This window comes from Amphiprion ocellaris, chromosome 22 (assembly GCF_022539595.1).
Source record: "Amphiprion ocellaris isolate individual 3 ecotype Okinawa chromosome 22, ASM2253959v1, whole genome shotgun sequence".
In the NCBI taxonomy this organism is placed as follows: Eukaryota; Metazoa; Chordata; class Actinopteri; family Pomacentridae; genus Amphiprion; species Amphiprion ocellaris.
In genome coordinates, this window is record NC_072787.1 from 27,561,434 (window position 1) to 27,589,081 (window position 27,648).

Genomic DNA, 27,648 nt, shown 5'->3' on the forward strand with positions numbered 1-27,648 from the left:
ATGTGTAATTTAACAAAAAATGGAGAAATCTATAAAACAACAGGTTTGAAAAAAAGTCATCCTTTTTCTTTCAAATAGCAGACAGTTTTGGCCAATTATTTATTTTTATCTAAATTTATCATTTTCATCTGTGATTTTCACACCTATTATCTTTAATTTAGGAAAACTGTGAAATAACAGCTAAAAACTAATTATCTTTTACATTATGAACAATTTTAGCCTCTTTTTTTACTGTCAACACATAAATTCATAGATTTTTCCATTTTTTTCAGAGATATTATCTGTAATTTTACGAAACACCTTTAAATCCAGATGCAGGTCAGAGCAGGTCGATGAATCAGGGTCAGGGTTTATTTGGTTTCATTTTCCTGAGCTGCTGCTGCTGCTGGTTTCGTACTGTTTCATCTTTTACTTGGTTGGACTTTCCTGTGCTAAACGTGTTTGTTTTCTCCAGGACTGCGTCTGTAAGATCTCCAAGGACTGCGCTCTGCCTCGCTGGCACATGAAGGACTTCTTCCACTCCTTCCTCATCGTCTTCAGGGTCCTGTGTGGCGAGTGGATCGAGACCATGTGGGACTGCATGGAGGTGGCCGGCCAGCCGCTCTGCATCCTCGTCTTCATGCTGGTCATGGTCATCGGGAACCTGGTGGTGAGTCCGTCCTCCTCTCATACCCTCATACCGTCACACCGTCACACCGTCACACCGTCACACCGTCACACCGTCACACCGTCACACACTTCTGGAGCTTTTTATTCTGTTTTACACACTCAAGGGTTCAAGTTTCAATCTAAAGTCCTGTAGCTCTGTGGAAACGGAATGAAGGAGGAGAGAAATGATGCAGAGAATAGCACAGAGACACAAATGTTATGGAAAGATGCTAAAAAGACACAAAAGGATGCTTAAATAACACAAAAACGACAGAAATAGTGCAAAAAAAGATGCTAAAATAGCACAAAAAGGACACAAAAATAACAGAAAGATTTTATAATGACGCAAAAATTAGTAAAAAGACACTAAAGATGCTAAAATGACCAACAAAAAGATGTAAAAATGACAAAAGTATAGCACAAACAGGCAGAAAAATGACACAGAAAGATGCTGAAATGGCACAAAAAGACAGAACTATCACAAAAAAGATGCTAAAATTAACTGGAAAAGACAAAAAGAGATGCTAAATGAGTCATATATTAGTTAAAAGACACAAAAGATGCTAAAATGACACAAAAAGTGCACAAAATGGCACAAAAAGATACTAAAATAACAAGAAAACATGCTAGAAATACAAAAAAAGATGCTAAAATGACAAGAAAAGATGCTAGAAAGACAAAAAAGATGCTAAAAGACAAAAAGATGCTAAAATGACACAAAAAGATGCTAAAAGACAAAAAGATGCTAAAAAGACACAAAAAGATGCTGAAATAATGTAAAAATGACAGAAAGATGGTAAAATGTGTTTTGTTGCCTCAGCAGCAGATTTCCAGTAGACTAGACGCAGGAGGAAAGTTAGTGTTGTTGAGATGTTCCCAGATCTCCGTTAGAACCTCACCTGGACGGTTTCCTTCCTCCCCTCCTGACGACGGCCGCAGCGCTCAGGTTTCCTTCTCGGTTTACCTCCAAACATCCATCAGCGGCTCAGCGGGAGTCGGAAGGATTCAGAAACCAGAGAGGAGAAAGTGATGCCTTCACATCGCAGGACTACACAAAACAAACACTAGACAACAAGTAAACACAAAACAAACACTAGACAACAGATTAAAGAAGTCTGACAGGAAAAACAGATTTAAAATAAGTAAAATCTGTAAATAAAGGCAGCGGATGTACGATTCTAAACTGTAAAAGAACAAACTGGTGTTTCTAGAAATACAGAATTTAAATGTGGGATGTTTTACAGCGAACATGAATGAATTTATCCAGACACAGAAACCAGTAAACAGTTTAAAGCTTCAACACATCATTCATTTTCTTCAAATGTCTGATAAATAGCACCTGATGAGGAAACACCTGAGAAATAAAATAATAAAATAAAGGCACAGAGGTGAAGTGAATAAATCAGTAAACATTAAATATAAAACTACGTTTTCTCCTCTTCTTATTATCCTCTGCAGTCGTTCATTAACAGTTTAACTATTTATTTAGCTTCATGATCTCATGGATATATAATGATGGGTTACACAACTGGCACACACACACACAATAACACACACACACACACACACACACACACACAATAACACACACACACACACACACACACACAATAACACACACACACACACACACACACACACACACACACACACACAATAACACACACACACACAATAACACACACACACACACACACACACAATAACACACACACACACACACACAATAACACACACACACAATAACACACACACACACAATAACACACACACACAATAACACACACACACAGTAACACACACACACAATAACACACACACACACACACACACACACAATAACACACACACACACACACACACACACACACAATAACACACACACACACACACACACACACACACAATAACACACACACACAATAACACACACACACACAATAACACACACACACACACACACACACACACACACACAATAACACACACACACAATAACACACACACACACACAATAACACACACACACACACACAATAACACACACACACACAATAACACACACACACACACAATAACACACACACACACACAATAACACACACACACACAATAACACACACACACACACACACAATAACACACACACACAGTAACACACACACACACACACAATAACACACACACACACACAATAACACACACACACAATAACACACACACACACACACACACACAATAACACACACACACACACAATAACACACACACACACACACAATAACACACACACACAGTAACACACACACACACACAATAACACACACACACAATAACACACACACACACAATAACACACACACACACAATAACACACACACACACACAATAACACACACACACACAATAACACACACACACACACACACACACAATAACACACACACAGTAACACACACACACACACACAATAACACACACACACACAATAACACACACACACACAATAACACACACACACACACACACACACACACACACACACAATAACACACACACACACAATAACACACACACACACACAATAACACACACACACACACACAATAACACACACACACACAATAACACACACACACAGTAACACACACACACACACAATAACACACACACACACAATAACACACACACACACACACACACACACACTGAAAGCCACATTCAGTCAACAGCCTCTTGTTCTTGTCGTCAGTGACAGAAATCGTATCTCCTGTAGAGGAAGGAAGGAAGGAAGGAAGGAAGGAAGGAAGATGGAAGGAAGGAAGGAAGATAGAAGGAAGGAAGGAAAGAAGGATAGAACAAAGGAATGAAGGAACGAAGGATGGATAGAAGGAAGGAAGGAAGATGGAAGGAAGGAAGGATGATAGAAGGAAGGAAGGAATGAAGGAATGAAGGATGGATAGAAGGAAGGAAGGAAGGAAGGATGGAAGGATGATAGAAGGAAGGAAGGAAAGAAGGAAGGAAGGCTGAAAGGATGATAGAAGGAAGGAAGGAAGGAAGGATAGAAGGAAGGAAGGAAGGATGATAAAATGAAGGATGATAGAAGGAAGGAAGGAATGAAGGAAGGAAGGATGGATAGAAGGAAGGACGGAAGGAAGGCTAGAAGGAAGGATGATAGAAGGAAGGAAGGAAGGAAGAAAGGATGATGGAAGGAAGGAATAAAGGGAGAATAGAAGGAAGGAAGGATAGAAGGGAGGAAGGAAGGAAGGAAGGATGATGGAAGGAAGGAAGGAAGCATAGAAGGAAGGAAGGAAGGATGGATAGAAGGAAGGAACGATGAAGGATGATAGAAGGAAGGAAGGAAAGAAGGATAGAAGGAAGGAATGAAGGAAGGAAGGAAGGATAGAAGGAAGGAAGGAAGGATAGAAGGAAGGATGGATAGAAGCAAGGAAGGAAGGAAGGAATGAAGGAAGGATGGATAGAAGCAAGGAAGGAAGGAAGGAATGAAGGAAGAATGGTAGAAGGAAGGAAGGATGATAAAAGGAAGGAATGAAGGAAGGAAGGATGGATAGAAAGATGGAAGTAAGGAAGGAAGGATGATAGAAGGAAGTATAGAAGGAAGGAAGGAAGGATAGAAGGAAGGACGGAAGGATGATGGAAGGAAGGAAGGATGGATAGAAAGATGGAAGGAAGGAAGGAAGGAAGGATGATAGAAGGAAAGAAGGAAGGATAGAAGGAAGGAAGGATAGGAGGGAGGGAGGAACGAAGGATAGAAGGAAGGAAGGAATGAAGGAAGGAAGGATGGATAGAAGGAAGGACGGAAGGAAGGATAGAAGGAAGGAAGGATAGAAGGAAGGAAGAAAGGATGATGGAAGGAAGGAAGAAAGGGAGAATAGAAGGAAGGAAGGATAGAAGGGAGGAAGGAAGGAAGGAAGGATGATGGAAGGAAGGAAGGATAGAAGGAAGGAAGGAAGGATGGATAGAAGGAAGAAACAATGAAGGATGATAGAAGGAAGGAAGGAAAGAAGGATATAAGGAAGGAATGAAGGAAGGAAGGATGATAGAAGGAAGGAAGGAAGGATAGAAGGAAGGATGGATAGAAGCAAGGAAGGAAGGAAGGAATGAAGGAAGGATGGATAGAAGCAAGGAAGGAAGGAAGGAAGGAATGAAGGAAGGATGGATAGAAGGAAGGAAGGATAGAAGGAAGGAAGGAAGGATAGAAGGAAGGAGGGAAGGATGATGGAAGGAATGAAGGAAGGAAGGATGGATAGAAAGATGGAAGGAAGGATGATATAAGGAAGGAAGGAAGGATAGAAGGAACGAAGGATAGAAGGAAGGAAGGATGGATAGAAAGATGGAAGGAAGGATGATAGAAGGAAGGAAGGAAGGGTAGAAAGCTCACGGTGGCTTTCACCTGTCAAAGGTTCGTCATGGAAACGGTTGCTAGGTAGGATGCGGTTGCCATGACGCTGGGTCTGCTGATGTTACAGTGAAACATCACAGCTGACTAAGATTTGACCTGTGTGTGTTATTGTGTGTTATTGTGTGTCTGTGTGTGTTGCTAAGCGATAAGCATCCACATTTCACCAGCAGATAAACACAGAGGTGGGAATTACCTCTTATCTCACAAACACACACACACAATGACACAATAACACACGCACACACACACACACACACAATAACAAACATACAGGTGTGTTACTGTGTGTGTGTGTGTCATTGTGTGTGTGTCATTGTGTGTGCGTCAGCACAGCTCAACATTCGATCCTTGATGTTTTTAGTTAATATACAAATTAAGAATTAGACATTTGCTGTAATTTAATGGCGTTTCTATGGCAACAGGAAACAGTTTGTGTAATTCAGTGACTCTCCGGTGAAAGTAAAGAGGAAAATTAAATATACTTTCAAAGAATTCAACAACGACGTCATGTTGTGAGTCGTTTGTGTTGCTTTGTGTAATTTTGTCATGTTGTGTCTCATGTCGTGTCCCATGTTTGTCTTTGTGTCATTCTTAGTCTTATTTTGTATCTTATTTTTGTCATTTTGCGCCGTGTTGTGTTTAGTTTGTCATTTTGTGTCTCTTGTGTAATTTTCTGCCACATTTTCCCTATTTTGTGTCTTGTTTGTGTTCATTTGTATCATTTTGTGTCATTTTGTGCCATTTTTTTCCTTATTTTGTGTCTTATTTGTGTAACTTTTTCTTGTATTTGTTGTTTCCTTGTAGTTTTTCTTGTTTCTTGTCCCGTTTGTGTCCCATTTGTGTAATTTTTGTGTCTGACTTTTATCATTTTGTGTCTAATTTGTGTCATTTTGTATTTTATTTTTCATTTTGTGTGTTGTTTGAGTTATTTAGTGTCATTTTGTGCCCCATTTTCATTACTTTGTGTCTTATTTGTGTAGCTCTGTCTTGTTTTAATTGTTTTTTCTGTTTTTTTTGCCTTTTTTCTTGTCCCGTTTGTGTCGTATTGTGTCTCTTTGTTGTCATTTTCTGTATTATTTGAGTAATTTTGTCTCATTTGTGTGATTGTTGTGTGTTTTTGTGTTGGCGTCTAACGTTGAACTGATCAGGATGGTGTTTTTCCTCCTCGTCTGATTCCAGATGTTTAGTTTCTCTTCATGATCAATGAGCAGCTCAGAGGGTTTTCCTGAATCAGCACTTTAACAGCAGAACACCTGCTTCCTCCTCCTCCTCCTCCTCTTCTTCCTCGTCTTCCTCTTCCTCCTCTTCCTCCTCCTCCTCCTCCTTCTCTTCTTCCTCGTCTTCCTCTTCCTCCTCTTCCTCCTCCTCCTCCTCCTCCTCTTCTTCCTCCTCTTCCTCCTCTCCTTCCTCCTCTTCCTTTTCTTCCTCCTCCTCCTCTTTTAGTTCTTCTCTCTAATTTAATAAAATCTGTAAAATAAAAGTTTTAAAAAGAGACACAAAGTGACCGAAACAAGACACAAGTTGCATAAATGAGACACAAAATTAAATAAATGAGACAAAAAATGGCAGAAAGGATACGCAAAATAATCAAAAAAGATGCAAACAATATTGCAAAGAAGACACAAAATTACTGAAAATTGACAGAAACAAGTCAAAAATTATATAAATGAGACAAAAAATTATGCAAATAAGACACAATGACACAAACAAGATGCGAAATATGCAAATGAGACACAAAATTACACGAATGTGACAAAAATTTACTCAAGACACAAAATTATGCAAATGAGACACAAAATGACACAAATGTGACGCAAATATGTGCAAATGAGACAAAAAATTTACTCAAATGAGATGCAAAATGACACAAAACTAAGCAAATGAGACAAAGTGACAGAAACAAGACAAAAATGACATAACTACGAACAGTTAAAAGTTGTTCAATAGAACCTTTAATTTCTCTGACTCCAAACTGTTGACAGAAACCGGACAGACGGACTTTTTCGTCGGTCTTTCAGAGTTGCTTCCTAAACGTGTCGCTGACTCGTAGCTGAATAATTCGGTCACCAGCAGGCTTCCGTAGCCGAGCGCCGTCCTGGAAACACCTGAACACGAGTGATGAATGAGCCCAAACACCATCTGCTGCTGGTGCTGCTCCTCGTCACAACAAACTGCAGCAAAGCCTTCTGGGAAAAAAGCCCAGAGACACGAGAGCCGAGAGACTCAACCGCTGATCCAGAGCAGAACCCCAGAGGAAGCCACGTTGGTGTAGAGGCGATGAGATAAAAAAAACACACAAAACCGTACAAACAACAACAAAGGCAGCGCTGTAGGGAAGAGAGTAAAATCAACAACACAACGACACACACAAGACACAAAATGATAGAAATGAGACATAAAATGATGAACATTAAACACAAAATGATACAAATGAGATGCAAAATGATGAAAATGAGACACAAAATGATACAAATGAGACACTGAATGATAGAAATGAGACCCAAATTACACAAATGAGACAAAATGATGAAAATGAGACACAAAATGATACAAATGAGACACTGAATGATATAAATGAGACCCAAATTACACAAATGAGACAAAATGATGAAAATGAGACAAAATGATACAAATGAGACATAAAATGATACAAATGAGACACCGAATGATAGAAATGAGACCCAAATTACACAAATGAGACAAAATGATGAAAATGAGACAACATGATACAAATGAGACATAAAATGATACAAAATTACATAAATAAGACAAAATGATGAAAATGAGACAATTATGCAAATGAGACACAAAATTATATAAATGAGACATAAAATGATGAAAGCAAAAACTAATTCAGTGTTAAATTACAGATGATATCCACTAAAAACAAAGAAAACTTTAATAATTTGTTTTCACTGTAAAAATAGACAACTGTAAATAATAAATAAATAATTATATATATATATAATAAATAATGTCCACATTAATAATTCTCTATTTTCACTAAATCTAATTCCTTCTTTTCCAACGTGTGTCGATAAAATTACAGTTTTCACTGCATTTAAATCAGCTGTAGGGTTAGTGTGTGTGTGTGTGTGTGTGCGCGTGTGTGTGTGTGTGTGTGTGTGTGTCTGTTAATTGGTGCCTCTTAACGAGGTAAACGAGGTGAAACGGGGGATCAGGTGGTTCCTGCTGACACCAAACATAAACACACACACACACACACACACACACACACACACACACACACACACACACACACACACACACACACACACACACACACACACACACATCATGATTGGAGGTTTTCCCAGCAGAACATCTGATCTTCATTCAGTCATTTTTATTATTTAAACCTTCATTGATGTTTTCAGACTTTTTTTTAAAAATGTTTTAGAAACATTTAATATTTTAGTTTTCTATAAAATAACAGATCGTTAATAATCCTCTGAGGTTCAGGTTGAACTGCAGGCAATAAAATAAATGCTGCAGAAATGGTGAACAGAGGAGCAAGTTGTTGGAGATACATTCAACATGGTCAAATTCTGTTGAAAATTTCTCAGTCTGTCCAAAATACTCCAAAATCGATATAAAGGACTCAAATTTTGTACAAATTACTCAAAAATCTGTCAAAATTAACTTAAAACCTGTTGGAAATGACTCAAAATCTTTAGAAAATGACTTAAAACCAGCTAAATATGACTAAAAATCTGTCAAACTGACTCAAAAATCTGTCAAAGTTAACTTAAAATCTGTTGAAAATGACACAATCTGTCCAAAATTACTCAAAAAATTTTCAGAAAAGACTCGTAATCTATCTAATGATTCACAATATGTTGAAAATGACTCAAAATCTATCAAATGACTTAAATTCTGTTGAAACTGACTCGGATTTTGTCCAAAATCCCTGAGAATGTGTCTAAAATGCCTGAGAGTCCGTCCAGTGATGCAGATCTGACAGCGTTTCCCAGGTGTACGTAGCGCTCATGTCCACATCCAGGTCGTAATTCCAGCTGGGAATGTTTCTGGAGGCTCCGATAGATCAAACCTGGCACTGAAAGCTGCAGGAAAACACGGATGTCTCATGTGCTGAAGGTAATTAAACAGCCAGATTTAATGGATGCTTCAGTGAAACACCTGTCCAGGGTTCAGAGGTGATTCTGTTTGGTTGTTGGTCAGAAATCTTCAGTAATGGATCAGTGAACTAATAACGAACACTAAAAACACAGATCAGATGCTGAGAAAATTTGGTACCAGAGGAGTCAGTGTGAGCTGACACTGAAAAATGGCATCAAAACACCTAAAAATGACATGAAACCACCTAAAAATGGCCCAAAAATACCTAAAAATGACATGAAAACATCTAAAAATGACACAAAAACGTCTGAAAATGACACAAACACACCTAAAAATGGCACGAAAACACCTAAAATGACACAAAAACGTTTAAAAAAATGACACAAAAACACCTAAAAATGACACAAAGACACCTAAAAATAACACAAAAAGTTAGGAAATTTCACACAAAAGATGCTGAAATGACCCAGAAATAACACAGAGGCAAAAATATCACATGAAAAGATTCACAAATGAGACAAAAAACAAAAAAAATAACAAAAAATGTTTTAAAAATGACAAAAAGAAACAAAAATGACAAAAAGGTGCTAAAATGACCCAAAAAATGACTGACAATGCAGAAATTTTCCAGTAATTTTAAGGTTTAAAGTCTAAAATGACAACATTGTCTCCAAATTTACTCAAAAATCTGTCAAAATTAACTCAAAATCTGTTGAAATTTGCTCGTAATCTGTAGAAAATGACTCAAATTTAGTCCAAACGTGGACAAAAATCAGTGAAAAAGAACCTGAAACATGTTGAAAGGGACCAACAGATCGATCCTCTTCTGTTGTCACGTCTGTCAGCGATTCGTCATCGACTATCGGAAAGCAACGAGGTCATTGGCCGAGCCGCCGGGGCACGTTGCCATGCTAACCAATCAGCAGCATCGATCCATCGGGGTTCGGCTTCCTGCTGCGGCCAATCAGACGAACGACGGACCGCTGACAGAGAGCATGTGACGGACGGACACCGATCAGTAACACACACCAGCAGATCGATCAATAACCGACACTAGAACACACACATAGAAACACACACACAGCAACACACAGTAACACACAGTAACACACATTAAATCAACCTTCTGGACTCCAGCAGCAGTTTCTGTTTCTGTTTTCATACAAAAAGTTGCAGAAATGACAGAAAAATGTGCAAGAATGATATTTTCATGAAGCCATGTATGATGACAATAAAGCCATTCTAATTCTAAAAATCACACGAAAAGACTCATAACTGACACTAAAATGCTAAAAGACACAAACCAACTCAAAGCTAACACAAAAAGACCAAAAAAACCCCCAAAATAACTGATAACAGAGTTCAGGTCTGTCAGAAAATTACTCGTTATATTGAAAAGGACAAAATTCTGTCAAAAATGACTCAAACAGCTGTCAGAGTTTACTGAAATTCTGTCAAAGTTGACTAAAAATCTGTCAAAATGACTCAAAATAAATATATGTGTAAAAAATTAATCCGAATCTGTCAAACAATGACTCAAATTTTGGTCGACCTTACTGAAAAATCTGTCAAAATTTACTGACATTCTGTCAAAAATAACTCAAAATCTGTCAAATGACTCAAATTTTGTTCAGTTACTAAAAAAGCTGTGAAGATTTACTGAAATTCTGTCAAAAATTATAAAAAATCTGTTGAAAATTGCTCAGAAATTACTCAAAATATGTCCAAAATTTTGTCCAAACGTACTCAAGAAGCCGACAAAATTAACTTAAAACCTGTTGAAAATGACTCAATCAGTCCAGAATTACTCAAAAATCATAAAAGACTCATAATCTGTCAAATGACTGAAAATGTGTTAAAATGACTCAAATTTGGTTCAAACCTACTCAAAATTTAATGAAATTCTCTCAGAAATTACTCAAAACTAGTTAAAATGAACTCAAAATTAGCTGAAAATGACTGAAAATCTGTCAGAAATGAATAGAAATCTGTCAAAACTGACTGAAAACCTGTTGAAAGCCGCTCAGAAAAGTGTAAAAAATGAAGCAGTAGCAGAAATCTGAACCCACTCAGGTCACAGGTTTGGTTCCTGGTGTCAGATATTGACCCACTGGTTCCCCGTTACACAACCAGACCTGGAACCACAGAACACACACAGCTGTGTGTGGTGTGTGTGCATGTGTGTGCGTGTGTGTGTCTGAACGCTGCACAGACTGTTTGTTGTTGTTTTTCTGTGTACAGTATTTTTTTTTTTAAACTGTAAATATTTATCAGTTTTAAGCTTCAGTTTCACAGAGCATGATACTGCCACCACCATGCCTGATAATAGGTTTGGTGTTCTTGGATTTAAAAAAAGTCTAGAAGCCGCCCAAAACAGTCTGAAAACAGTCCTCAAAAGGTCTGAAACCAGAACGAATGTCCAAAATAATTTAGGAACTTGTCCAAAATTACTAAAAAGTGGTTCAAAATGACTCAAAATTTGTCCAAAACAACAAAAAATGATCCAAAATGACTAAAAAGTGTTTCAAAATGGTTTAAAATGGTGCAAAATCACTTAAAATTGATCCACAAGGGTTTCAATTTGTGCAAAATTACAAAAAGTCAAGTTTTCAATTTGTGCAAAATTACAAAAAGAGTCCAAAATAGCAAAAAAAATGGTCCAAAATGACTAAAAAGTGGTTCAAAATGGTTTAAAATTTGACCAAAATTACTCAAAATTTGTCTAAAATCGTAAAAAAAGTTCCAAAATGACAAAATTTGTCCAAATTGACACAGAAATGACTCAGAAAGATGACAAATTTAGTTGAAGTGAACCAGTTCTGTCCAGAGGAGTCAGAGATTAACCCAGTCGAGACGTTTAACCAAATATTAATATTTCTGTTGTATATTTAGGACCCAGCAGCAGATTCGATCAGATTTCCAGAAGACCTTTAATAAATCACTGACAGAACCGACATGCAGGACTGTCTCAGTGGGTCAGCTTCCACCTGATCCGTCGACACTCAGCTGTGTTTCATCCGGCTGAGAGCAGCTTCAGCTATTATTCATCAGGTGGGAAACAGGAGCCAACATCTGGACGACCATCAGGGACTGATTAACAATTAATCCACTGAACTGTAACGACACGGCAAAAACTACAAGCTGTAAAAACCTGGCGGCCATAATGTCGGGTAAAAGATGGAGAGAGTTGTGGAATGCCATGAAAATACCAACAAATAACTGGAAAATTGTCCAAAGTGACTCAAAACTGATCCAAAATTATTCAAAAATGGCCTAAAATCACTCAAAATGTGCCCCAATGAACTCATACTGGCATTTTAAACACTAAAACACAAACTGGAACGTCGTCTTGCCTGATATCAAATACAGCTTTTCTGTTTTTAAAAAAGCATTTTTTGCATTTTCAAGGGTCATTGCCTGGAGCTAATCATACTAATAATATCTCCAAAATGGCTCAAAAATTCTCCAGTGTGATTCAAAATGGTTCAAATGACTCAGAAATGGTCCAAAATGGCTACAAAATGGTCTGAAATGGCTCAAAAAGGGTAGAAAATGGCCCAAAATGACCTCAACTGGCTCAAAAATGGTCCAAAGTGATTCAAAAATGATCCTAAATGGCTGAAAAATGGTCCAGATGACTCAATAATGGCTCATGATGGTCCAAATGACTCAGAAATGGTCCAAAATTGCTACTAAATGTTCTAAAATGGCTCAAAAATGGTAGAAAATTACTCAAAAATGGTCTAAAATGACTGAAAAATGGTCCAAATTACTCAGAAATGGTCTAAAATGACTGAAAAAAATGGTCCTAAATCCAGATGTTCCTGATCCAGATGTTGTCCTGGGACCAGAAGCTAACCCCGGTTCTCTCTGGTTCTCTTCCAGCTGCTGAACCTCTTCCTGGCTCTGCTTCTCAGCAGCTTCAGCTCCGACAACCTCTCTGCTCCGGACGACGACGGCGAGATGAACAACCTGCAGATCGCCATCCACCGCATCACCAGAGGCCTGGCCTGGTGCCGGCGCCAGGTAGCGGCAGGTTCTGGTTCTGGTCCTGCTAGAACCGACCCGGTCCCTGCCGTGTCTGACCGTCTCTCTGCCGTCCTCAGGTGGTGGACTTCTTCAACGGGAACCTGAAGCGCCGCCGGCAGAAGAAGAAGGAAGCCAAAGCCATGATGAAGCTGAAACGTCTGAGTACCATCCACAGCGAAGCCAACGGAGCCGTCATAGGTCAGAACCAGAACCAGGACTAGAGCTGGGACCAGGACCAGGACTAGAGCTAGAAACAGAGATAGAACCAGGACCAAGACTAGAGCTAGAACCAGGACCAGGACTACAGCTAGGACCAAGACCAGGACTAGAACCAGAGATAGAGCCAGGACCAGGACTAGAACCAGGACCAGGACTAGAGCTAGGACCAGGACCAGGACTAGAACCAGAGATAGAACCAGGACCAGGACTAGAACCAGGACTAGAGCTAGGACCAGGACTAGGACTAGAACCAGGACCAGGACTAGGACTAGGACCAGGACCAGGACCAGGACCAGGACTAGAACCAGAAGTAGAACCTGGACAGGACTAGAGCTAGGACCAGGACCAGGACTAGAACCAGAACTAGAGCCAGGACAGAAATAGAACCAGAACCAGAGCTAGAACCAGGAACCAGAGCTAGAACTACAACCAGGACTAGAACCAGAGCAAGAACTAGAACCAGGAACAAGGACCAGGACAAGAACCAGAGGTAGAACCAAAACCAGGACCAGGAGTAGAACCAGAGCTAGAGCCAGAACTAGAACCAGGACCAGGACCAGAGCTAGGACCAGGACTAGAACCAGGACTAGGACCAGGACCAGGACTAGAACTACAACCAGGACCAAGACCAGGACAGAGCTAGAACTAGAACTCAAGCCAGAACCAGGACTAGAACCAGAACCAGAGATAGAACCAGAACCAGAACTAGAACTAGAACTAGGACCAAGACCAGGACAGAACTAGAACTAGAACTAGAACCAGAATCAGAGCCAGAACCAGAACCAGAACCAGAACCAGAGTCTCCTTATGTTGGAATGTCCTGACTGGTTCAGTTCAGGGGCTGATTGTGTCTCTTTGTGGTTGTTTTGTCTTTGTTGTCATTTTGTGGTTGTTTGTGTCTCTTTTGAATCATTGTCTATCCTTTTGCAGTCATTTTGCATCTTTGTCATCATTTAGTTTGTTTCACTCGTTGTTTTGTGCCTTTTGTGTTCATTTTTTTGTCTTGTTCTTCTTGTTTTGTGCCTTTTGTGTTAATTTTTTGTCTTTTTCTTGTTGTTTTCTGCCTTTTGTGTTAATTTTTTGTCTTTTTCTTGTTGTTTTGTGTGTTTTAGTGTCCTTTTGTGGTCATTTTTGTTTGTGGTTGATTTGTGTTTTGTGATTGTTTTGTGTGTGGTTTTGGTCTTTATATGTTAATTTGTGGTCATTGAACTCATTTTGTTTTGGTTTCAGCTGCGTTTCGTTTGTGTTAAAGTGCTTCATGAATCCGGTCTGGTTGATCTCAGAGCTGTGACGGCGTGTCGCTGACGGCTGCTTTGTGTTGGCGTGTTGTGTTGTGGATTGTGCGTGCTCAGGCCGTCACGTGGAGAAATACGTGGTTCCGGAGGACGACAGCTACATGACCAACCCCAACCTGACCATCAGCGTCCCCATCGCCCCCGGAGAGTCGGACGTGGAGTTCCCCGAGGAGGAGGAGGAGGAGGAGGAGGAGGAGGAGGAGGAGGCCGAGGAGGAGCAGAGCGACGCCTCCGAGGAGGAGGAGGGGACCGAGGAGGTAGGGGCGGATCTGATTGGCTCACGGCGTAGGTGGGGGGGTGGAGTCAGGTGTTCAGAACAGCAGCAGGAATCACACGGAGGCTTTGCTGTTGTTTGGTTTCCTTTGTATTTTTAAATGTAAACATATTTATTCTTTATATTTCTGATATGATCTAAAATTAGCAGCAGATTCTTGCGAGTTTTCTGAAACTAAACTAATAATAACAATAATAATGAGCCTTTGGATGGAGGTGTTCCTTTATTTTGCCAAATTACTCATTTAAAACGATTTTATCCTTCCTATGCTACTGATCGTTTTCAACATTTTTGAAATACACGAAAATATCAGTAAAATGAAGAAAAAAACAGACTCAAGTCAGACTCAAAGTCAGAAAGAAAAAACAGGACAAAACTGTAAATATTGTCCAGAAAAGGTATTCTTTTTACAAATAGCAATTTTTAAAACACTTTTTAAGTTTTACTGTATTTACATCAGCAAAAATAAAATAGTTTTTTATAGTAGTACAATGCATTGTAGTATAGTACAGTGCTACCACACTGTTATACTATACTTCAGTAAAGTATCATACAGTATAGTATAATACAATATAGTATAGTATACTACACTATAATGTAGTGTCGCACAATACATTATAGTGTAGTGTAATATACTGTATGATACTTTAGTATTGCATAGTGTAGTGTAGTACGGTACAGTACAGCACAGCATAGTATAGTACAGTGCTACTATGCTGTGCTGTACTATACTGTGCTATACTATGTACTATACTATGTACTATACTATACTATACGATACTATATGATACTATACGATACTATACTGTACTATACTGTACTATACTGTACTATACTATATACTTTACTATGTACTATACTATACTATTTACTATACGATACTATATTGTACTATACTGTACTATACTATGTACTATACTATTCTATGTACTATACTATACTATGTACTGTACTGTACTGTACTGTACTGTACTATACTATACTATACTATACTATACTATACTATACTATACTATACTATACTATACTATACTATACTATACTATGTACTGTACTGTACTATACTATGTACTATACTATGTACTATACTATGTACTATACTATACTATACTATACTATACTATACTATACTATACTATACTATACTATACTATACTATGTACTGTACTATACTATACTATGTACTATACTATACTATGTACTATACTATACTATACTATACTATACTATACTATACTATACTATACTATACTATACTATACTATACTATACTATACTATAGTCCTAGCTTATAATTATTTTCTGGCTCCTTTTCTACCAGACGTTTAGTTCTATATTTATATTTACTTTACAGCATCTCTTTCTTTCTGTAAGCATAATAGTGACACACACACACACACACACACACACACACACACACACACACACACACACACACACACACACACAGATAGAACAGAAGCCTCGGGTGGTGCATTATGGTCCATCATTTTTCTCACTCTACAGCGATGTGTTGTTGCTAAAAGGGTGTATATGAAAGTGTGTGTGTGTGTGTGTGTGTGTGTGTGTGTGTGTGTGTGTGTGTGTGTGTGTGTGTGTGTGTGTGTGTGTCTCTTGTCTCTCTCCATCTATTCAGAGGACAGAACATCCCACCGAGCCGCCGACAGCTTTTGGTGTTTTTCTCAGATTCAGTGTCACATTTTTCAAACATCCTAATTTCTCCTTCAGGAGCACAACTCAGTGTGTGTCTGGTGTGTGTTTGTTGTGTTTGTTGTATATTTGTAGTGTGTTTTGTTGTGTGTATGTTGTGTTTGTAGTGTATTTGTTGTGTGTTTATCCAGCAGCAGAAGATGTTGCGTTGTTTCCTGCCTGCGTCTAACATGAGATGACAGATTTGTGTCGTGTGTGTGAACACACACCTGTGCTGACTCAGCTCATCAGCAGCTCTCCTCTTTAATCATGTCCTGCACCTGGAGGGGCCCTGAACGCACCACGACCCGGGAGTTAAAACGCTCCGGCGTCGGCACATGCACACAAGCTGTTACACCCACAAAACCTACAGTTAGATTCAAAAACACAACTGATAACAACTGATCTATAAACAGTAATAACAGGAATTTTGCTTTAAAACGTTATAAAAGAAATTATTATATGTAAAAATACTGATCTTTCATGTGGATGTGAATTATTTTATGTTTGTTTCTTTTTAATGAAATGTCTGAATGCTAACATTAGACCTAAACTCCACCTGAATCTGTCTGAAGCCTCACATGAACACAACAGCAGCTGCTTCAGCATCAAATCTGCTCCTGAGTTGGTGTTTAACCCTCCTGCTGTCTTCATTTACGGGCAACAAGAAATATTGTTTCCTTGTCTGAAAATAACCCAAAAATTCAGCAAAAAAATTCCCCAAATTTCTGAAGAAAGAAAACTCAGGAAGAAAATTCCAATAATTCCTTAAAAGTTTCCCTTAAAAGTTTTATTTTTAAAAAATCCCCCAAATTTGGCAAGAAAATTCTTGTAAACATTTTCAAAACATGAGTAAAAATCTTCCAAAAAAATCCTCAAAATATCTAAAGTGATTCCATATATATCAGTAAAACTTCTAATATTTTCTTGAAGAACATTCACATAAAAATCAACCGAAGTCCAGCAAAATTCACTGGATTTTGGTTGATTTTTTTGTGAATGTTCTTGAGAAACATTTTTAACATTTCTTTTTTTTCCGCCAAAAAATGTTCAAAAATTTCCCAAAAATGTTGAAAATGTGGACATCAGAAGTTTCACTGTGATTTTTTTTTCTCCACATTTTCAACTTTAAAACGGATCAATTTTGACCCGCAGGACGACACCAGGGTTAATTTCGGATCGTTGTGAGAATTCCACTCAGACAAAAGTAAAAGAAATGTTTCCATTAATGACAAGTTAAAACTGTTCATCTCCAAGCAGCAGTCCCTCTTTAATTTTTCTTCACTGTGGTTCATTTTTAATGTCCTGCAGCTCTGTGGAAGCAGAATGAAGAGAATTCAGAAATGTCTTCTGTCACTATGATAGTTAGAAACACAAAAAGAAATAAAAATAGCACAAAAAAGGTGCAAAAATTATACAATAACAATACAAAAAGTTGCTGAATTGGCACAAGAATATACAAAATGACTCTAAAAGATGCAAAAAATGGCAGCAATGACTCAAAAATGACACAAAAAGAGGTAAAGTTTGCACGAAAGACACTTAAGTGACACAAAACATGGCAAAAATGACACAAAAAGACATAAAATGACACAAAGACAAAAAATTGCACAAAAAGATGCTAAAATGACAGAAAAAAGTTCAAAAATCTCAACTGATCTTTCCTCCCTCTGCTTTTGATAGAGTTGAACGTAGAACAAAACAAAAAGAGACACAAAACAACCAGAGACATAAAACAACCACAAAAAGACACAAAACAAATACAAAAAGACAAAATACAACCACAAAGACACAGAAAAGAACCACAAAGTAGTAAATTTGTATCCTTTTCTATTAATTTAGTTTCTTTTTGTAGTTACTTTGTTTCTTTTAAGTCATAGTGTGTCTCTCTCTGTTTGTTTTGCATATTTTTGTGTTCAATTTGTGTCTTTGGATTACTTTAGTCTCTTTTTAGTCATTTTGTATGTTTTTCTGTTTGTTTTGTGTCTCTTTGTCTTCATTTAGTTTCTTTTTGTAGCTGTTTTCTGTCTTTTTGTGTCTCTTATTTGTTTTCTATCTTTTTGTATTAATTTCCTGTCTTTTTTAGTTATTGTCTCTTTTTAGTCATATTGTGTCTTTTTCTGGTTGTTTTGTGTCTCTTTTTAGTGATATTGTATCTTTTAATAGTCATTTTGTATCTTTTTCTATTAGTTTTGTGTCTCTTTGTGTTCATTTTCTGTATTTTTTTAGTTATTTTGTCTCTTTTAAGCCACATTCCGTCTTTCTGTGGTTGTTTTGTGTCTCTCGTTGTGCATTTTTGTGGTCATTTTGTCTCTTTGTGGTCACTTTGTGTCTCTCTGTGGCTGTTTTGTGTCTCCCGTTGTGTGTCTTTGTGTGATTGACGTGAGTCGACAGCAGCAGTGATGTAGTTCCGACTGTTGTGCGACTGGAGTGAGAACAAATGAGACTCACACCGGAGGTTTTATCATCGGCACCAGACTCTGTTTTTAGAGAAAGCCGTAATATTTGGACGTGTGAATAATTCATGCAGGTGTTGTTCTGACTCAGCGGCACTAATGTGAGGTGATTTCCTATAATTCCAGCCTGTGTGTGTCTGTGTGTGTCTGTGTGTGACCTACATAGACGGCTGAATAATGCAGCAGCGAGGACATGAGTCAGCAGCTGCCTTGCTCTAAGGCACTTTAACTACAGCTGGGGATTCCAACCAGACACCAGAACCACAGCAGCACACCTGAGAACCTGGACGAGACGTTTTACATTTCAATCTGGAGTCAGTAGCTGGTTGTTTTCCAGAAAAGAGGCACAAATGATCACAAAAAGATCAAAAAGCTTAAAAAAAAAAAAAAAAAGAGACAGAAAGGGTCATAAAAAGATTAAAAAATTACAAAGGAGACAGAAATGGTCACAAAAAGACACAAAACAACAAAACAGAGACAGAAATGATCCCACTAAGACCAAAAAACAAAAGAAAAGAGACAGAAATTATCACAAAAAGACACAAAACAACATAAAAGAAACAGAAATGCACACAAAAAGATACAAAATGACAGAAAATGGATAGAAATGGTCATAAGAATGTGAAAAACAACAAAAAAGAGGCAGAAATGATCACCAACAGACCACAAAATGACAGAAAAGAGGCAGAAATGGTCATAAAAAGACCAAAAAATGACAAAAAGAGACAGAAATTATCACAAAAAGACACAAAACAACAGAAAAAGAGAAAAATCACAAGTCTACACTCAGATTTAATAACTTATGATGAGTTCAAGGACTGTCAGAAAGTAGGAAATATGATCATTCTGTCTGTTTCTACAGTTTCTGGTGGGTAAATGTTGTCTTTCCAGCCTGTTGGTGAGTTTTTCGGGTTAAAACACAAACAGCTGAGCTTGTTTTTCTGTTTCTGCGTGGCAGCTGATAAACCCCAGCGTGACCTGAACGCCTCCTCGGTCACCTGAACGCCTCCTCGGTGACCCGCCAACAGCTGCACAGGTGCTGTCAGCCACACAGCTGGCAGGAAATGGACTCCGGCTTTGATTTGTTCTGTAACGGTCGACATCAAAACGTTCTCTGAGTTACATCATAGAACCTAAGAAATGTTGTTTAATGTGAGCAAAATAGACTCCACCGTGGAGAGATTTAGACTCTAAAAACATCAGAGATGACAGGAAACAGCTGGACAACGTTCCCTACAAGTTCTAACAACAACATAAAGAAAACGTTCTAATCAAATGTTTAAAAACCGGTTTAATAATATTAAAAAAATAAACAATATATTTACATGTTTATTGTAAAATAACATGAAAAAATATGTGGTGAGTTCACTGTCTGTAGTAACTGTAGGACAGTCTCTAATTTTTTAGAGGAAACTTCAGTCTGTTTTTTTTTTCTTCTTTACATTGTAAAGTCCAAACCCAGACGGTGCGTTCAGGTGCTACTTTCAGACGTTTTTTTCAGACGTTTTAAACGCTATGGTGAGGTGAGTGGTGCTGTTCGTCTTCACTAGTCCGGAGGAGTGACGTGTTGCTTCCAACCAGGACAGATGTTTGTGTGTTTTTTGTGCAAACAAAGACAGAAATTAGTCGTATTTCATGTTGAGACAGCGTCCATGAAGCAGATCGTTTACTGCAGCCTGGACGGCTTTCTGCTGACGTCTGGAGCTGCATCCTGTCTCCTAATTTCACATTCAGACGTCCGTCCACAGCTATGACTGATATCAATCCTACAAGCTGTGAAAAAAATCTAATATTCCAGCAGCTGGAGCACCAACAATTACTGTAAATAACGGAGAAAAAAAAGCCTCACAAAACACAGCAACGTCTTACAACTAAAGTACAGTTTCTAAGTTTCATTTTAGCTTTTAATAATTTATCATTTTCAGTAAATGGCATTTAATTTAACTGCACACAGAGATGGATAGAAACGAGCCTCTGTAAAGATGAGTTAAATGTCCCTGAAGGCATCAAATATTAAAAATTTAAACATGAATTTAATGTTTCATCCACATATAAATTAATAATAAAATATAGTCTGTGGTGAGTTCACTGACTGTCATAACTGTTATTATTACAGACTCTGAACTAACTACAGTTATATCAGACAGTGAATGCACCACAGACTGGATTCCTCATTAACTATAGTGTTTTTTTTAACCTAGTTACTCAGTTACTCCGGCTGCAGTAATCAGATTACCTGAATGTGTTTCGCTTCTGAATCAAAAAACATTTAAACCCTCATTATGGACGTCAGCTGTCAGGAGGTTTGGCCCAAGGCTGCAGCGTGTGTGTGTGTGTGTGTGTGTGTGTGTGTGTGTGTGTGTGTGTGTGTGTGTGTGTGTGTGTGTGTGTGTGTGTGTGTGTGTGTGTGTGTGTGTGTGTGTGTGTGTGTGTCTGTGTGTGTCTGTGTGTCTGTGTCCAAGGCTGGCATTCGTCACAGCGTCCGCTCTCTGTTCCCAGACTCTGAATGTATTCGTGAGTTAGCTGTTGACTCAGGTAGTTAGCTCACCTGCACACACACACACACACACACACACACACACACACACACACACACACACACCCTGCTGTGTCTTTGTCCAGACGATCAGCTCGTCTTGCCAGATTCTCCCACCGTGTTCAGCAGAAAACCTTTGTAAAGTTAAACTCCCATGATGCTCAGCGAACGCGGCCCATTGAAGTCGGCTGTGGGAGGGGGGGGTTTCCTGACGTCTCATTGGGTCCAGAGTCAAAGCGAACAGACGGCAGCTTTCCTGGCATCGGGAGGCAGAGTTTGGAAGGTGAAGCATGTGTGATTTGAGCGCCAGGATTCCTGTCGGTTACGTAACGCTAACATTAGCGCTAACATTAGCGCTAACATTAGCGTGACTCATTCCATCGAACCAGCCGTGGAGCCGATAGAACTGATAATCTCTCTCTTCTCCTCAACTCGTTTCTGGGCCTTTCTTTGCTCCATTTTTCATTTAAAGTCCTGCACCTGTATGGAAATAACACAAATCACAACTCACAAAAAGATGCAAAACAACCTCCACGGCACAAAACAATCACAAACTGACTGTGAAGATATAAAATGACCACAAAGAGACACAAAATGACCACAAAGACACCAAACTAATGACAAAAAGATAAAAAATGATCACAAAAAAAGGACCTCAAAGAGACTCAAGAAGACCAGAAACAGACACAGAATGACCACAAAGAGATACAAATGAACAACAAATACACTTAAATTGACCTTAAAGAGACACATAAAGTCCATAAAGAAACACAAAATGGCTACAGGGAGATCACAGTAACAACAAAAGCATGGAAAATGACCAAAAGCAGACACAACTCAACTGCAAATACACAAATGACTTCAAAAACTTGCAAAAAGACACAAAATGACGCCAAAAACATGGCACCAAATTAACGACAAAAACACTTAAATTGAGCTTATAGAGACACAAAATGGCCACAACGGCACACAGAACGATAACAAACTGACTGAAAAGATATGAAATGGTGAAGAAGAGACACAAAATGACTACAGACCGACGCAAAATGACCACAAAGAGACACAAATCAATGACAAAAACACTTAAATTAAGCTTAAAGAGACACAAAATGACAACAAAGGCACCAAACCAATAACAAAAAGATGAAAAATGATCACAAAAACTCGCAAAAAAGACCTCAAAAAGGCACAAAAGAACTACAAATGACACAAAAGTGATGACAAAAAGTGGAAAATAATGAAAAAAAACACAGAATAACCAGATAATTCTGCAAAATAACCACAAAAGATGCAAAACAAGGACACAGAACAATCACATATTGACATAAACAAGCCACAAAGACACTAAAGTGACGACAAAAAGACGTCAAGTAGACTCAAAAAGACTTGATATAGACTCAGAAAGAGACACAAAATGATCACAAATGGACATAAACTGGCCACAAAGACACACAAAGCTTCCTTCAGCTGATTGGCTGGTGTAAAGCAGTTAGAGAATGGAGGTTTCTGACTGGTTGTTTGCTGTTGTTGTTTTCAGCAGAAGGACGAGATCAGCCTATCAGAGGGCAGCACGGTGGACCTGAGGAAGCCCGGAGAGGAGGAGGACGAGTACTCAGAGACGGCCGAGGAGGCGATGGACCCTGACAACTGTTTCCCTGACAGTAAGAAAAAGAAAACGCACCAGACACACAGAAACATGAGGAACATCTGGAACTACAAACTATAGAAACATGAGGAACATCTGGATCTATAAACTATAGAAACACAAGGAACATCTAGAACTATAAACTATAGAAACATGAGGAACATCTGGATCTACAAGCTATAGAAACATGAGGAACATCTGGAACTATAAACTATAGAAACACGAGGAACATCTAGAACTATAAACTATAGAAACATGAGGAACATCTGGATCTACAAGCTATAGAAACATGAGGAACGTCTAGAACTACAAACTACAGAAACATGAGGAACGTCTAGAACTACAAACTATAGAAACATGAGGAACATCTAGAACTACAAACTCCATCAACTCCAACAGCACTTATTGTCTCATTTTAACCCACTGTAGGTTCATTATTCAGCCTAAAGTCCTGCAGAAATGTCCTCTAGGACTCACACAAAGAGACAAAATAGCACAAAAAGATGCAAAAATGAGACAATAAGACCTAAAAAAATGACACAAGATGACAGAAAACTGACACTAAAGATGTTCAAATGGCACAAAAAGACAAAGAAGTAATTAAGGTCTCATTTTTCTGTGGAACCAGAATGAAGAAGGAGAGAACTCAGAAATTACAAAAATTTTAAAGTTTAATTTTTAGTAAAATTTTTTTGGGTTCAAAATTATTTAAATTAGTTAAATTAACAGAAAATGAGTTTTAAATAACAACATTTGAGTCATTATGGAGAATCTGAGTCGTTTTTCAAGATGTTCTTTGTTGTTTGGAGTCGTTTTAGTCCAGCTGTAGAAAGATGTTCCTCCATCATCAGTAGAAAGATGTTCCACCATCATCTGTAGATGTTCCATCATCATCTGTAGATGTTCCATCATCATCAGTAGATGTTCCACCATCATCAGTAGATGTTCCATCATCATCAGTAGATGTTCCATCATCATCTGTAGATGTTCCACCATCATCAGTAGATGTTCCATCATCATCAGTAGATGTTCCATCATCATCAGTAGATGTTCCACCATCATCAGTAGATGTTCCATCCTCATCTGTAGATGTTCCATCATCATCTGTAGATGTTCCACCATCATCAGTAGAAAGATATTCCACCATCATCAGTAGATGTTCCATCATCATCTGTAGATGTTCCATCATCATCTGTAGATGTTCCATCATCATCAGTAGATGTTCCACCATCATCAGTAGATGTTCCACCATCAGCTGTAGAAAGATGTTCCACCATCATCAGCAGAAAGATGTTCCACCATCATCTGTAGATGTTCCACCATCATCTGTAGATGTTCCATCATCATCTGTAGATATTCCACCATCATCAGTAGATATTCCACCATCATCAGTAGAAAGATGTTCCACCATCATCAGTAGAAAGATGTTCCACCATCATCAGTAGAAAGATATTCCACCATCATCAGTAGAAAGATGTTCCACCATCATCAGTAGAAAGATGTTCCACCATCATCAGTAGATGTTCCACCATCAGCTATAGAAAGATGTTCCACTATGCAATTGATTGGTTTTACCTTGTCTTGTTTTGTGTCTCATTACTGTCATTGTGTGTCTCAATTTTATCATTTTTTTGTCTTGTTTTTGTCATTTTTTGTTGTTTTATGTCTCATTTTGTCTTGGTTTGTCATTTTGTGTCTTGTTTTGGTCATTTTATTCGTCTTTGGGACAATTCTGTCTCTTTTTGTTTGATTTCTGTCTTAATTTTCTTGTTTAGTGTCTCATTTTCTTAGTCTTTTGTCATTTCAGGTCTTATTTTTCTTCTTTCTGTTTGTTTTCTGTCTCATCTGTCATTTTTTGTCTTGTTTTGATTAATTTATTTGTCTTTGGGACAGTTTTGTCTGTTTTTCTTTGTTTTCTGTCTCGTCTTTGTCATTTCGTGTCTGTTTTTTGTCTGTCATTCCGTTGTGTTGTTTTATGTGTGTTTCTATCTGTTTGTCATTCTGTTGTGTGGTTTTGTGTGTGTTTTTGTCTCTTTGTCGTTCCGTTGTGTGGTTTTGTGTGTGTTTTTGTCTCTTTGTCGTTCCGTTGTGTGGTTTTGTGTGTGTTTTTGTCTCTTTGTCGTTCCGTTGTGTGGTTGTGTGTCCTGCTGGTGTGGCTGATTGCTGAGTGTGTATTTCTATGTGTTTGTCGTTCTGTTGTGTGGTTTTGTGTGTGTTTCTATGTGTTTGTCATTCTGTTGTGTGGTTTTGTGTGTGTTTTTGTCTCTTTGTCGTTCCGTTGTGTGCTTGTGTGTGTGTTTTTGTCTCTGTCGTTCCGTTGTGTGCTTGTGTGTGTGTTTTAGTCTCTTTGTCGTTCCGTTGTGTGCTTGTGTGTCCTGCTGGTGTGGCTGATTGCTGAGTGTGTGTTTCTATCTCTGTGCTGTGAGTCGGTATCGTTAGAATCCCGTCCCTCGCCCACTTGGCCCAATACTTTCATGATGAGATTTATGATGCTGCGCCACCTCGTCCAGGTGAGGAACACACCTGACTCAGCCCGTTGTGTCCCGGAGCGCACACATTTGTCTTGGGTGTTCGGCGTGGCCACGCTTCAGCAGAAGAGAAAACTCGGCTCGCCGCTTCTGGTTTTTAATCCGCCGCCGCCGGTCGGACGTTCAGAGGGAAGGTGAGGTCATGAAGAAGAGAAAGAATGAGGCCGGACAGCTGGAAGAACCTCCAGAAGAACAACAGAGAACATCCCCACACCTGCTGGGATCAGGAGGACGTAGAACACGAACCGACGCTCAGCTCTTCATTCAGCCAAACTTTATTTGAGCTGCACCCTGAAGGAAACTCAAATACCCAGAGTTCATTCAAACTCCTTCATCTGGATGATAAAACCTTTCTCACAGTTTGACTCTTCAGAAGCAGTTTAATGAACAAACACTCCGGTTTTATTTCTTCACTCATTTAAATAAAAAAACAGACGTTTCTGTCACGTCTCCATAGAAACAGATTTAAACCAAAATATTACGTCGATCATTAGAAATATAAAATAGGTCACTGAGAGGACGGAGGCCACCAAGACTACTATGACTCCTTCTTAACGTCAAACACAGTCGGACTCATTTTTGCTGAAATAAAAAAAAATGTTTCTCTGTGTTCCACTAAATGTTCCACCAGCAGACGTCCAGTCCGTGCTGCTGGTTCTGGTTCTAACTCTGGTTCTGATGGTTCTAGTTCTAGTTCTGGTTCTAGTTGTGGTTCTGATGGTTCTGTGGTCCCTCCAGGTCCTGGTTTTTCTTGTTTCCTGGTTCTAGATGTGGTTCTCTGGGTTCCTGCCAGCAGCAGATGCTGATTATCTGTGATTCATTTAACAGATTGATGCGTCGTCTCTTCCTGCTGACTCAGCAGAACCTTCACAGCTGGACTGGATCAGAACAGAAGAGAACACAACAGAACAGAGCAGAACAGAACAGAACTCTGCAGGAACCTTCAGATACTCGATAACGTGTAGAAACTATAACCAGATCAAACTAAAGCTGATTTAACCTCATTTAGAATTCATTATTACAGGAAAACACTTTATGAAAAATTAGAACTAAAACTACAGTTTGTTGTCAAACTACAGTAAAACTACGTGTGTGTGTGTGTGTCTGTATATGTGTGTGTCTGTGTGTGTGTATGTTTGTGTGTTTATGAGTAGTTCAAGGACCACTGGAAAGTAGGAAATCTGACTTTTTTAACAAAACAAGATGTGGGTTGATGCCTAATTCAAAAACCTACAAAAATAGTTAAAATAATACTTTAGTTTACTTTAGGTTTTTTGTTTGTGTTTTCTGCATGTAAACACAGTCTGAGTAGTTCAGAGACTGTCAAAACGTGGGAAATCAGGCTGTTTTTAAAAAAGACGACTACGTGACTGTAATATGTGATGATTCAGTTATTAACTACAGAAATGAAACTACTTTACCTGTAGAGAGTTTATTTTTGGAGATAAACTACTTTAGCGGTGAAGTTGTGACGTAACAGAAGCATGCGGTTGTTGATGTTGGACATTAAAATAAAGCCGTAGATGTGAGCTTTTTAATGCTGGCGCTGCATTTGTGTGTACTTCCTGTCTGGCCGGTGAAGGATGGTGTTTCTGCATCTCTCTGTGTTTCTGGCTGTGATTACGAAGCACAAACGGCAGCAGAAGACGGAGTGTCGCTGGAAACGCTTCCCCACGCTAATTATTCACCACGCACAAAGAAAGGTCGGCCGGACGGGAATAAAACCCTCAGAGAGGTTCTGAGAGGAACCAAGGTCGTCACCTCGCTGCTTTCATCAAACAGAGGCCGGATCAGGAAGGACTCAGGTCCAGAACCTGCAGAACTCT

General features: G+C 38.7%; 1 protein-coding gene across 1 annotated transcript in view; it reads left to right on the forward strand.

The window, feature by feature from the left end:
* The window catches only part of scn5lab (sodium channel, voltage gated, type V-like, alpha b), a 176,932-nt gene that overhangs the window by 115,297 nt on the left and 33,987 nt on the right, over positions 1–27,648 (forward strand). Inside the window, exons 19-23 of the mRNA XM_055007041.1 lie at positions 455–649; positions 13,037–13,177; positions 13,258–13,378; positions 14,752–14,951; positions 23,187–23,310. Of these exons, the coding sequence (XP_054863016.1) occupies positions 455–649; positions 13,037–13,177; positions 13,258–13,378; positions 14,752–14,951; positions 23,187–23,310 (781 nt within the window). The remainder of the gene's footprint in view (positions 1–454; positions 650–13,036; positions 13,178–13,257; positions 13,379–14,751; positions 14,952–23,186; positions 23,311–27,648) is intronic.